The 13807-nt window shown below is 31.6% G+C and overlaps 1 protein-coding gene across 8 annotated transcripts in view; it reads left to right on the forward strand.

Annotated features, from left to right (window-relative positions):
* LOC145303489 (uncharacterized) overlaps positions 1–13807 on the forward strand; it is a 731279-nt gene that overhangs the window by 626170 nt on the left and 91302 nt on the right. For all 8 annotated transcript variants that reach the window (XM_080144908.1, XM_080144909.1, XM_080144911.1 and 5 more), the window contains 2 exons: positions 4595–4621; positions 7509–7628. In XM_080144908.1, coding sequence (XP_080001034.1) covers positions 4595–4621; positions 7509–7628 — 147 coding nt within the window. The remainder of the gene's footprint in view (positions 1–4594; positions 4622–7508; positions 7629–13807) is intronic.

The following is a 13807-nucleotide window of genomic DNA, read 5'->3' on the forward strand; positions in this document are numbered from 1 at the left end:
TTGAAGATATAAAAAATAATCTATTTAGAATTAATGAAGAAATCGTTGTGTATTTGTTATGTGACGAACAATTCTAATGTAAAATGGTGATCCGTTATTCAAGAATATAAACGATTTTTATATCCTAAATATACATCAATCATAGTAAGTTTTAGAAGCAATCATTTCTTACCTAGTAATATAATATACGATCACACTCATTTTCATCATATCGTTTCAATCCCAAGATTTAAGTGTTGGCATTAATTTCCTTGATATTTTTCTAGTCAGAATTCTTTCTAGAAAAGCATCGGGTACTTACGGGAGGGACCGCGTAAAGGTTGCCAACATCTTTAGTGAAAGTGATTCTGTGGAAAGAAGTAGATTTGAACAAGAAACACCAGGTCGTCAGTACTAAATAACCGTCATCTCGCAGAGGTCATGCAACTTTCCTAGGGAGGGTGTTCTGTTAGTTTTTTTTTTAACAATATTTTAATGGGTGATAGGACGGGATCTCACGGCTTGTCTTAACAAGAAAATATTGTTTGGCTTTTGTAATGTTTGTAGACATTGAAACGATATACAGCGGTCGCAACATAGGTCAATATCTAAATAAGAATAATATAATAGTTTATCTAATATCTAATATTGGACACGAATATTGGAATGTAGCAAATAATATTTTTTTCTTACAAAGCGGTTGGTTCTATTTAGGTCACAAACAAAATATGGTTCTAGTATAACACACTTCATAACCGGTTTAATTATTAGAAGAAATAAACTTAAGCAATTATATTATGTTATTATTATATTCGGGTCATTAAAGCATAAATAAAAGGCTAATCCGAATTAATTATCGATTTGTCAAATGCATCTTTACTTGCATCTGAATTTGACTCTCTCTCTCTCTTTCTCTCTCTCTCTCTCTCTCTCTCTCTATATATATATATATATATATATATATATATGAATAAAACGAATGCGAAAAGTATAAAAGCTTATAACATTTCTTTATTCGTTTTTAATTGGTGACGTGCAGGAATACAAAATAATAATATTATGAAAAAAAATTAAATTAATTAAAAAACTTTTTTTATAAGTACATAATTTTCGACCGATCCTTCAGTCTTCATCGGTGTAGTGAAAGTATGAGGATGCACGGGGAAAAGGGGAATGGAAAAGGAAGGAAGGTAGAGGAGGAGGAGGAGGAGAAGAAGACTGAGGAGGAGAAGGAGGTATAGCCAATGAGAAGGTGCCACGTCAATCTTAAATATATAAACATATAAGTACGCACATACACACATTCACACAGTACATATATACATACAAACGAAAAATTAAAAATTAAACAGTAAATAAAAATGAGAAACGCGTCTTTAACTGTCTAATCCTTTGAATTTTAACGATATTATTTATTCTAAGAGAGAATAAGAATTCAAAGAGTATAAGACGTAATGAGGAGAAACGCTATGATACTTATTTGTAATTTAACGGCTATTTCTCGTTCGAAAAAGAACGAAAACGTCGTTTCTAAATTCAACCGTTTTAAGACAAAAACGAAACGCTACTTTTTATTAATATGTATATTAATATGTACATATACATACGTATACAAACAAATACTCACATGTACAAATATATACATACATACATACATATATATATATATATATATGCACATATGCATACATAAATGCATGCATATATACATATATACATATACTAACAGACATACATGTACATACAGAAATGCTTGCGCATACATTTACACGTAGAGACAGCTGTACATATATACATATAAGTTTACATAAGCGAATGTAGGGAGAGGAAGAGGAGAAGAGAGTGACGGGAAAAGAAGTATAGGTGTGCGAGAAATACATACACTTATATACACATATACATATACGGTAATATGAAGAAAATTAACTCTTAAAGAAAATGTGTTTTGAAAACATACACACATATATGCGCACACATACACATATATCCAAATGTACATACATATATATATATATATATATACATATACATACACATACATATACATGTATATACATACACAGACGTGTGTATACACTATCGGGTACGCGTACACATACACTCGCACAAATACATACAAATATGCGTAAATAATACGCACACACATACACATGCCATGTGTATGAGAGGATAAAGAAAGAAAACATTAGGGAAAATGTACAGATTTCGGAAAGAGTTCCCCCATCTCACCGTGCATTTTAGTCCTAAGGAAATGTTTATAGAATATCTTTGTAGTTTATATATATATATATATATATATATATATATATATATATATATATATATATATATATATATATATATATATAACGCGTCGCAACGAAGTTGAAGAAAAATAAATAAGGTTCTCGATCGGAAATGTGATATCTAAAATACTATTCGATTTGTTTTTAATTTCGTGAATTGCTGATGATTTTTTTTATTTTAAAAGACTTTTAAAAGACAAATCCTCTGCAATGAAACCATGGTTCGTGTAGCACATATATATATATATATATATATATATATATATATATATATATGCATATATATGTATGTATATATATGCATATATATGTATGTATATATATATCCATATATATGTATGCATATATATGTGTGTTTGTGTGTGTATATATGCATGTATGTATATATATATGTATATACATGTATGTATATATGCGTATACATATATGTGTATACATATATATGTACATATATGTACATAAATATATGATATTTCAGAAAAATGAAATGAAAATATATCTACTGGTATGCAAATCCAGTGATATCCGGTCTTACAAAATATTACTACATGTATTATTTTATATAAGACAATCCCAGCTAAATAAAATTGCTCAATATACAAGATAGAACAAATGAATAAAAATTTGGGTATTGAAATTTTACGATTTGGAAAGGTTAATCTTCAAATATAGAAAATTTATTGTTTGAAAAGAAAGAATACCATTTAATATGTCTATTTCCTTAACCCATGAGTTTACGATCCTTAGTCAGCTCCTCAGAAGAAAAAACATTTGCAAATATTTTTATTTGCTAAAAAGAATAAACATAGGAAATTAAAGTTATAAAAGTTATTTTTAAAAAAACATTTAAGATACATAGAATAAGGGAAATAGACATTCGGCAGGATTTAAATTACAATATCCCTTTTCTGCCTCAAATTCTATTTCTCTGATTCTATGTATCTTAAGTGTTTTTTCTTTTTTAAAAACTTAACTTAAATTTTCTATGTGCATTACTTTTAGCAGATAAGGTGAACACCGATAAAAATATATGCTAATATTTTCCACTGAGGAGATGAATAAGCATGGAGAATCCATGGGTTAAGGAAATAGATTTATTAAATTGTATTCTTTGTTTTCAAATAATAAAATTTCTATATTTGAAGATTGACCTTTCCAAATCATAAAATTTACATACCCAAATTTTAAATATATATATATATATATATATATGTTTATATATGTATATATGTACATATATGTGTATATATATGCATATATATGTATGTATATATATGAATATATATGTATACATATGTGTATATATTTATATATATGTATGTATATATATGTATACATAGGGATATATATATAGGTATATATGTGTATGTATATATATATGTGTGCATATATATGAATATAAATGTATATACATGTATATATATGAATATAAATGTATATATATGTATATATATATGTATATATAAAGATATATTTATATATATATATATGCATATAGGGGAGAGGCTCCTTCAGTCTTTGACAGACCATGGATACCTACGAAAGGGTGTATGTGCGTAAGATTTTATTTGCAAGCAAGACGTAATCTCCAACCTCACGTCTTCTGAGTCTACATTGTTTAATAGCAGTGGCAAGAGAGGTTTGTGTACAAGACGACTGGAAACAAATGCCGAGATGAGCGGAGAGCTCATACAGCGCAATGAATTCCCAAATGGTCACCCATCTGATACTAACTAGGCTCAACGTTGCTTAACTTCGATGAGCTGTAGAGAACCGGTGTGTCAACACGATTATGCCGTATATATATATATATATATATATATATATATATATATATATATATATATATATATATATATATATATATATGTGTGTGTGTGTGTGTGTGTGTGTGTATATATATGCGTGTGTATATATATATATCTATGTCAGTATATATATGTGTATATATGTCTATCAGTATATATATGTGTATATATGTGTGTATATGTATATATATGTTTATTTTTATATATATGTTTGTATATTTACATATGTGTATATGTTTATATGTGTATATACATGTATGTATGCATGTACATATATATGTATGTATATATGTATATATATGTATATATATATATTTGTGTAGGTATGTATATATATATATTTGTACATGTATATATGTAAATATATGTATATATATATATATATATATATATGTATATATATATATATATTCAAGCAGGATGAATAAAGTTTGTTTTGGTATTATACTGTTATTTTTAATTAACTGATCTGTATTTTGTTATTTAAGTAAAACCACATAACGTCTTTCCCTCCCTTTTTAGGTTATAAAGAAAAACTGGAATACATGGGTGAGTAAAATCTTTTTATTTTTTTTATTTCAAACAATGCTCAACACTTTTTTTCTGACATTATTTCGATTATTAAAAACTTTTACTAAATAATTGAAACATCTAATAGCCTTGCCACTATTCGTTTATTTTAATAGAACCCATGATATATTACGGGGCGTAGAGGAGAATAAACATAATACACAACAAGATTGAATCAAAAAGTTAATTGTGTGCAGGAAAAAAAGAGAAAACAACAAAACGAAAAAAAAGTATTAAATAATTTTTTTTAATTCGTTTTACGCAGACATGCCATATGTAATAAAAATACATTTGTCACTGTAGAAAGAATGTCAATAACATTTATTATAGAATTCTACGTCAGGTATTGAAAATAAAACAAGAGTATATCAGTAAATAAAGCAAGACTTCAAAGAATCCTTTTTAAAAATTTTTTAAAATATTTTTTTCTTTTTGCTGGGAATAGCATATTCTACCAGATGTCAGACATTCATCTGCTATTTAGAGGCTCAAGCCGATATAATCATTTTAAAGATTCAAACCGTCCGTTTAAACACAGTTGTTTGTATCTCTCTTGCACTTGGGTCACTGGATATATTCGCCAGATAGTTTTTGAAATTCTTTTTCATGGGTTCGGTTGTTCCTATAACTACTGGAATCAGATAGATCTTCCTAAAATTCCAGTTTCTTTTCATGACGTACGTAAGACCTCTGTATTTGAATAACTTCTCCATCTTCATATCTGTTTAAGCTAGCATTATTAGAGACCTTGACTTACACTAAGGTTGCTACTATCACTCCTCCTTAATTGTTGTTACTGGAGATAGATGCCAAACATTCATCCGCTATTTTAGAGACTCCACCCAAGATTTTATAGATTCTAGCTGTCCTTTTAAAAGCAATTTTTCTGACCCCATTAATCACTTTATAGCTCAGTGTGCACTTTGCAAAAATTTCTATTGTCTTCCTCGGTAAACTATGACAGTCTTTACCTAAAACTAAATTAAACTAATTAAAACTAAATTAAGCTAATTATAGCACACACTACCCAAACTTACGATTATCCGCTGTGTCTTAAAATTCATAATTGTTTTTTTTTTCAGCTGCAGAACTCTCGCTTCCCTTATTTCGTCCTTTAGTTCTCACATTCTATGAGCGATGTTTCTGACAAAGAGGGAAGATTTGCTGTTTTCTAAGTTAAAATCAATTCCGTTTAACACTAACCGTTTAACTGAAGAGCCACTCACCCTAAGCGGTTTGAAAACGCTTACATTTTATAACGTATGGCTCGACATGTAATCAATAGAATGCTATTTTCTTGCTGTGATTTGAAAGATATAAATATTAATCTGTGATCAATTTTGTAGGTAAATAATCAACGATTCGTTTGGAAGCTATGAATAATTCATTGTTTTATTAGTTCGAAAGAAGTTTTTAATTTACTGTGAAACGTCGAAAGCGAAATTTATTTCTGTATAAGATAGTAAATATACAATTTGAAGCTCAATTGATCACCAATCTGTTACTGACCAGGCTCAACGTCGCTTAACTTTGGTGATGTGGGGAGAACTAATGTTTCAACGTGATTGTGTACTTTGCTGGTGGTGGATGCGAACGTATATCGTGAAAAGAAAGATGAAGAGCGTACATCTCTCAATGATCCGTTTTTTAGTGGAAGGTTATCGTTACGTTTACACTCGGATCAACATGCTGTATCTCAGAGAGCCGCAAGGGATCAAACAAAAAGGAATTCGACTCTCATTTTTCAGTTGAAATAAAATGCATTTATTCATTGTTTTTCCAAAATAACGCGTTACCTCTTGTTTTAAAAAGTCTCATAGTTCATCACGTCTTAGTTTAGAAAACTGGTAAATAGCTTTTATTAGCTTGGTGCAAAAATGTCGTGTTTTGACGTCCAACTATATATACACATTTGGGCTGGTGCATCTGCTACTAGTCTCTCCCTCCTGGACAGGGCTCAAAAGAGAGTCGCTAACCTGATAGGTCTTGAGCTGTCATCTAAGCTTCAACCTCTGTCTCATCGACGAAATATTGCATCCCTCTGCCTGTTCTCCAAGTATTTTAATGGTGAATGCTCCGATAAACTACAAGCAATTGTACCTCCTTGATGTAAATACCTACGACAAATCCGACAAGAAGCTAAATCCCGCCCCTATACAGTAGAGATTCCTAGGTATAAGAAAGCCTTCTACTCCAATAGTTTCTTCCTCGGAACTGCTAGACTTTGGAACTCCCTTTCGGGATTCTGCTTTCCCAACTGTACTGACATGCAGAAGTTCAAGTGCAATGTGAACAGACATCTTGCTGCTCATCCCCCTTCATAATGCCCCTGCAACTTATGTTCCTGATAGTAGCCCCCTGCTTCAAAGTAACCCTAACCCTAACCCTAACCCCCCCTACTTCAAAGTGGTACTGTGCCTTGTTTGCGGTGAAAATTGAATTAACACACACACACACACACACACACACACACACACATATATATATATATATATATATATATATATATATATATATATATATATAAACAACATTATTTTTGTACCAACTTAATACGTATGGGGAGCTCAAAAGCTTCCCCTGTAAGGATTTGTGTCAAGGAGATAACCTTCTGACAGCTCAGCTGCCAACCATTCTTAGTTTTTTTTCTAAGCACAATTCTGCATTATAAAATAGAAGCAATGAGAATTGTTATTTTTTTTCAATAAAGAAGATCGCTTAAACAAGTATGTCACCATTTATGAATTTTCGAATGAAACCAATGTGAAATAGTGTAAAGAGTAGTTTTTATAGAGATTTCTTTTGTTTGGAAATATTGTTTTCTTTTTCTTTTGTGATTTGAATTCTTTTTTCTTTTTGTCTGTAGTTTCCATCATTGATCCCTGCTCTTTGAAACCATGTGAAAATGGGGGTCTGTGCAAAGAGAAAGGTAAAGGATTCATCTGTGAATGCAAACCTGGATACAAAGGAAAAATATGCAGCGAAGGTGAGAACAATCACACTGGAACACGATTCTATCTTATTCAGTTTAGAATGAGGCTGTACAACGCTACATAACTCATTACAGTTATATATGTTCAGTAGAACCCCAAGATGCAGTGAACCCAGGATACGGTTTCTTCAGGTTACGATGTAGAATACGATGTTTTTCCCGTCCCTGGTTACAGTGTTATTTATAATTTTATTTGATTATATACATGTGTATTATATACTGCACTGTATGTTGTTCTAATTTTTAATATGTACTGTATAAAATTTTTCTTAGGACTTGCCATGTGGCAATTTTACTTTACGATCCCAACCCCGGAACGGATTAATGTTGTATCCTGGTATTCTACTGTATATAGACTGTGGAAAACTTGTAAAGTTACCCTCGCTTACAAACGGGGTCCACACGTTTTGTGCAATCTACGTCGCAAAGGAGACTAAGACAAATAATAACTTGAACTCAATTATTCGTGTTGTAACAACGACATTTATTTCATCGTTCTCCTGCCACGCGTGATTTCTCATTATGGCCGTGACATTATCGACGTCTCTAACATAATTGTACTCCTTCTTTTTGACATCTGCCCTCCCAAATGTCTCTTCGTGTTCTCGAACGTGCTAAACATGATCTTCCTTTTCGTAGTCTTTTTCTTTTTTTCTTACTGTGATGTGTATGCGCTCTGTTACATTCTTATTGAAAGAGGATATTCATTAACAAAGATAATAGTATATGACATTATTACTTATAAACCCAGGTTACAATTTCAATAAGTTCTCGTACATAAATACAGTTGAAAATCAATGTGATATCATCCTATGATTTAATAACAATTTCAGAACAAAATAGCAAATACTCGAGTATTTGGAGACATTGACAACAGTATAGCCTTTTTTTTAAAAGTTCATGTTTATAAGAAAAGTGATCTTATAACAGCTTGGCTTGCTTGTGATTTTTTTGCATATATATATATATATATATATATATATATATATATATATATATAATGTTAAAAGTACAACGTATTCTTCTAGGAGAGTGATTTAAAGGTTATGTGGGTTTTTGAGGCATGAAAAACGATGTTACTTTTTGTGTTAAATATTTTTATTGTTATTTTTTATATTTCAAGCAGACCTCGCTCTTGGTCACGTGAATCATCTTAGCCGTTTGTAGAAGAAGATTGTGTTTTTTAATATATTTTTTTAAATGTTGCAACGTAAAAGCTTTTAATTTAAACGGCAGAAAATGAGACGCAATTGATTTCAATATGTATAATGGAATAGAAATTAAATTGTTAAACGGTAAAAATAATGTAATTATTAGTTATGAATAATAATAATAACTAGCGGGACCTGTATATATGTATATATATATATATATATATATATATATATATATATATATATGTGTATATGTATGTATATATGTATACATATGTATACATATGTATATATGTGTACATATATATGTATATGTATGTATATATATGTACATATATATATATGTGTGTGTATATATATGTATATATATGTATATATGTATATGTGATATATATATGCATATATGTATATATATGTGTATATATATGTATATATAATTATATATTTATGTCAGGTCATGTCATGTGCTACTGGTACCATGTAACCCAGTACTACCTGCCTCATGGTCGGGTCACCGGCGACTAAACTGGTTCCCCCACCAGACTTGTTTGGTGAGGAGGGCGGCTAGTCTCCCTGAACGATTAAAAACAAGACTTTCCAAAGGGCGAATAAACTCTTTTTCTGGGTCAACGGCCAACTAGCACCGTGTTTATTTGTGTGTGTGTATATGTGTATTGAGGTGGAGAGGGCTCCCGTAAGCCGTGGTGAAGGATACCTTTCTAGGAGAAGCAACTCTCTGATTTAAAAAAACCATAAAGCGGAAGACCATTACCCGCATTAAGCTGGTCTGCAGTTTAATTTTTTGCTGGCTATCTTGCTCTTGCTTGTTGCTGGATCTCAACATTTTGAACCGAGAGAGAGACTTAGCTGTCGTACAAAGCTAAGACTCTGTAACATCATATTTGTATAGATACTCCCTCAGGCATTTGGGCTCATGGATTTTAAATGTCTGAGGGAGTGGCACTCGTCTGACAAGACGTTGCAATCATCATACGTATATATATGTATATACATATATATGTATATATATGTATATATATGCATACATATAATAATTGTCTACACACACATATACATATATATATATATATATATATATATATATATATATATATATATATATATATACATACATACATACATATATGTATGTGTGTGTAGACAATTATTATAAAACTCCATGAACTTTGCTTGCTTGCATCTTGTCTTTGACGATCAGGCAATTCCATCTTTTAAAAATGGGTGACAGGTGAATATCTGTGTGTATGTGTGTGTATATATATATATATATATATATATATATATATATATATATGTGTGTGTGTATATATATATGTATATATATGTATACATACATATGTATATATACACACATATATATACATATGTATATATATATACACATATATATACATATGTATATATATATATGTGTGGGGGGGGGGAGAGGCTAAGGGATGAGGGCAGAGAGTTTTAAGATTTGGTTTCGATTCGAGCTGATGGCACCCATATATATTTTTAGTTTTAATCTCACAACTATATATTAAGTTTAATATAATGATCCATAGAGAATTGTCTCTATAATAATAAATACGTAATCTGCATCAAATAAAATAGCATATTTAAGCGTATATTACGAGCGGGCAACGTCGGGCGGCCTATCAGTATATATAGATATTTATTAATTCATCAATAATTTAAACAAGGAATTATAATAAAGACAATTTTTTTAACCTTTAATTATATTTTCATATTTGATTTTAATTATATATACATATTTAAATTTATATATTTGTGTCGCCCGCCGTGGCCCTATCGTAAAATACGCATAAATATATTTTAATTCATACAGAAACTGAGACATGGGCTTGCGAGTATTATGTTTTTTTTTCCAAACAGTTCACTTCTTGTAAGTAAAAAAAAGGAAAAAAACTCGGGCTGAGATCGAAAACCAAACCTAAAAATCAAGTATGTCAACCATATAGGCTGTCCTGACACGACGTTTAAAAAAATGTTTTCAAATTGAACTTATTTTTAGCATAATGTATCTGTCATGTGAACCATCCATGCATGCGCATTCGTGAAACAGTTAGCAAATAGAAAATATCCGACGATCCCCATGTATCAATTTTTCAATTTTAATTCTTCTATGCTCGTTTATTTTTTCTAGATGAAAACTGATTAAAAAGTTTTCCACGTGTCTGAATATCCTATATACCAAATCTGACGTCTGTATATAAAGTATCCGTTGCGTATATAGGTTTCTGAAACCCCTCACACACCCCACACACATTCTCACTTTTATAGATATATAGATATAATTCTGTATTTGTCAAAAATAAAATAACACTGTTCAATTAAATTTATAATAACGTAATATATTTATTATATACTAGTAGGACCTGTGGAAATTTCACGAGGGCTTATTCATATGTAATATATTGATGTTGGCATTCTGTAGATATCCAGTGTAAATGGATATTATTATTATATCGTAGCTTTTTTTTTAAACCGCAAAATTATTTATCTAAGCTAGCAGGGTAGCCCGGTCGTAAAGTACGTTTAAAATATAATATTTTAATTCTTGCAGATTTCGTATATATTATTATAAAGTTAATGCTCTATCGATTTTTATATATATAAATAAAAAAAAATATATCCTTATCACTTGGGTGCATTAGCTTGAATCGAAACCGAAATAAAAACTTATGAAAAATTATTGGTAAAATTATCTATAAAAACAAATAAGTGACTTAAATGCCATCAGCTATAATCGAAACCGAAGCCAAAACTTACGAAGAATTCTCGGTAAAATTATTTATGACAAGAAATGGAAGTACATAACAATTAAACGACCCAGATGTAAGCGTGGCACAAAAAAATAACACACACGCTACCGTATTAATATATAGATGATACTGTTGTCTAATAATGTTTGGATTAGTCATTGATAACCATGGTTTCCATATCTATGGAAAATCTTACTCGTTAGGTTTATAATATACATCCAGTTATCTAAATACATGCTAAAATATGTTTTAGTTCTGGGATTGAGTTATGTTTGAACAAAATAATGTTTTAATTGTTCTAATTAACACTAGTTTATGATTTAGATTAGTTTATACTAAAAGGATACTCTAACTTAACATCTAAATCTAACCCTCAAGATCGCCATGGACATGGAATATGCACTTACATTAAAGATGGCTTCCCGTGTGGTAGAGATCTCCATAGAAGATCCTAATTTACCTTATATGTGCTTCCGGGTTGCACTTGCTTACACTACCACATTCATATTTGCCCTATATCGCCCCCAAAACAGCGGGTTTACTGTCCTTGAGAGTATATCTGAGAAAATTGACCTCATCCTGTCTACTCATCCTTCGGCTAACATTCACATTTGCGGTGACTTCAATACCCATAATGTGGAATGGCTGACCCACTCAAATAAGACGGATGATGAGGAGAGGTTCTGTCATGATTTTGCCATTGCTTATGACCTCACTCAGATTGTTCATGAACCCACCCGTGTGCCCGATACTACTGGTCAGTATGCAAGCCTTCTAAACCTTTTTCTCACAACTTCCCCTGAGCTATGTTCATGTTCCGTTCTATCTCCTCTGGGATCCTGGTAACACAGTTGTATTAGTTAAGATAAAAATGAAATACAATAAGTCTTCAGACGTACCTCTCAACCGTACTGTATATCGATACTCTATGGCTGACTGGGATAGCTTCCGTACATTTATATCTGATCTACATCTGCATTTCATGTTTAAAAAGATGTGTCCTCTATAGTATTAGAACTGACCGAATGGTTAATTGTAGGCATAGACCGATTCATACCATCCAAAAAATTCCAACAAAAATTTAACAGCCAGCCATGGTTCTCCCCAGAATGTGCTGCTGCCATTGCGCACAGAAATCATTTTTTTCCATAGCTACTAACGTAATAGATGTACTGAGACTAAAGCTGCCTTCAGGACTGCCAGCAACCACTGTAAAAGAGTAATAAAAATGCAAGAGAGCTATATGCTCAGTCCGTCAAATCCAAAGTAGCTGAGCAGCAGCTTGGTTCCCACCAGTTTTAGCAAATAGCAAACAGGATCCTGAACAGATGCGTGCGTTCTATCCCAAACATCATTAATGAACCAGAGGTCATCTCATCAGCATCAGACAAGGCTAAACTATTCGCCAAGAACTTTGCAGCTAACTCTACCTTCTGCGACGAAGGGCATCAACTCCTCATATTTCCTGCTACAACAGACAACACACTATCCAACATACAAATATCTGTACACGAGATCGCCAAACTAATCAAGAACCTTGATTCCAGTAAAGCAATTGGCCCAGACGGCATTCCAATTATAGTGTTGAAAAAGCTTCAACCAGAACTTGCTCCCATACTTACAAAACTGTTTAAGCGTTGCCTTAAGGAGAAGTGTTTTCCAACACCCTGAAAAACCTTGTCAGTATGCCCTGTATTTAAGAACTCAGGTGATAAGTCATCTCCCTCTCAGTACAGACCAATACGTCTCTTGTGTGTCATGAGTAAGTTACTGGAATCCATATTAAATAAAGAAGTAGTCAACCACCTCAGCAGAAATAACCTTCTTAGTGACATGCAATATGGTTTCCGTTCTGCTAGATCTACAGCTGATGTGCTAACATTTATATCCCACAGGATTAGTGAATCTCTCGACAAAGGCTTCCTTTCTAGGGCAATTGCTCTTAACATATCAAAAGCCTTCGATAAGGTTTGGCATAAGGGCCTACTTCACAAGATTTCCAGCTATAGTATAACTGGAAATTATTAATCGCCTCCTTAAGTAAGACACTTTATCAAATCTCCAATACCAACTATTACCACGATATTATCTCATTGATTATTGTACACAAAATAACCCTTATCCCCGAGTGGCTTCCGGCCCTTGATATGTGGTGATCCCCATGTAAAAAAAAAGAAAAAAAGTCACCCATCGCCCTTTTAGTGATCTCTAGTATGTATTACTCAAGCCC

Source organism: Euprymna scolopes, chromosome 19 (assembly GCF_053919585.1).
Source record: "Euprymna scolopes isolate OS-2025 chromosome 19, ASM5391958v1, whole genome shotgun sequence".
Lineage (NCBI taxonomy): Eukaryota > Metazoa > Mollusca > Cephalopoda > Sepiida > Sepiolidae > Euprymna > Euprymna scolopes.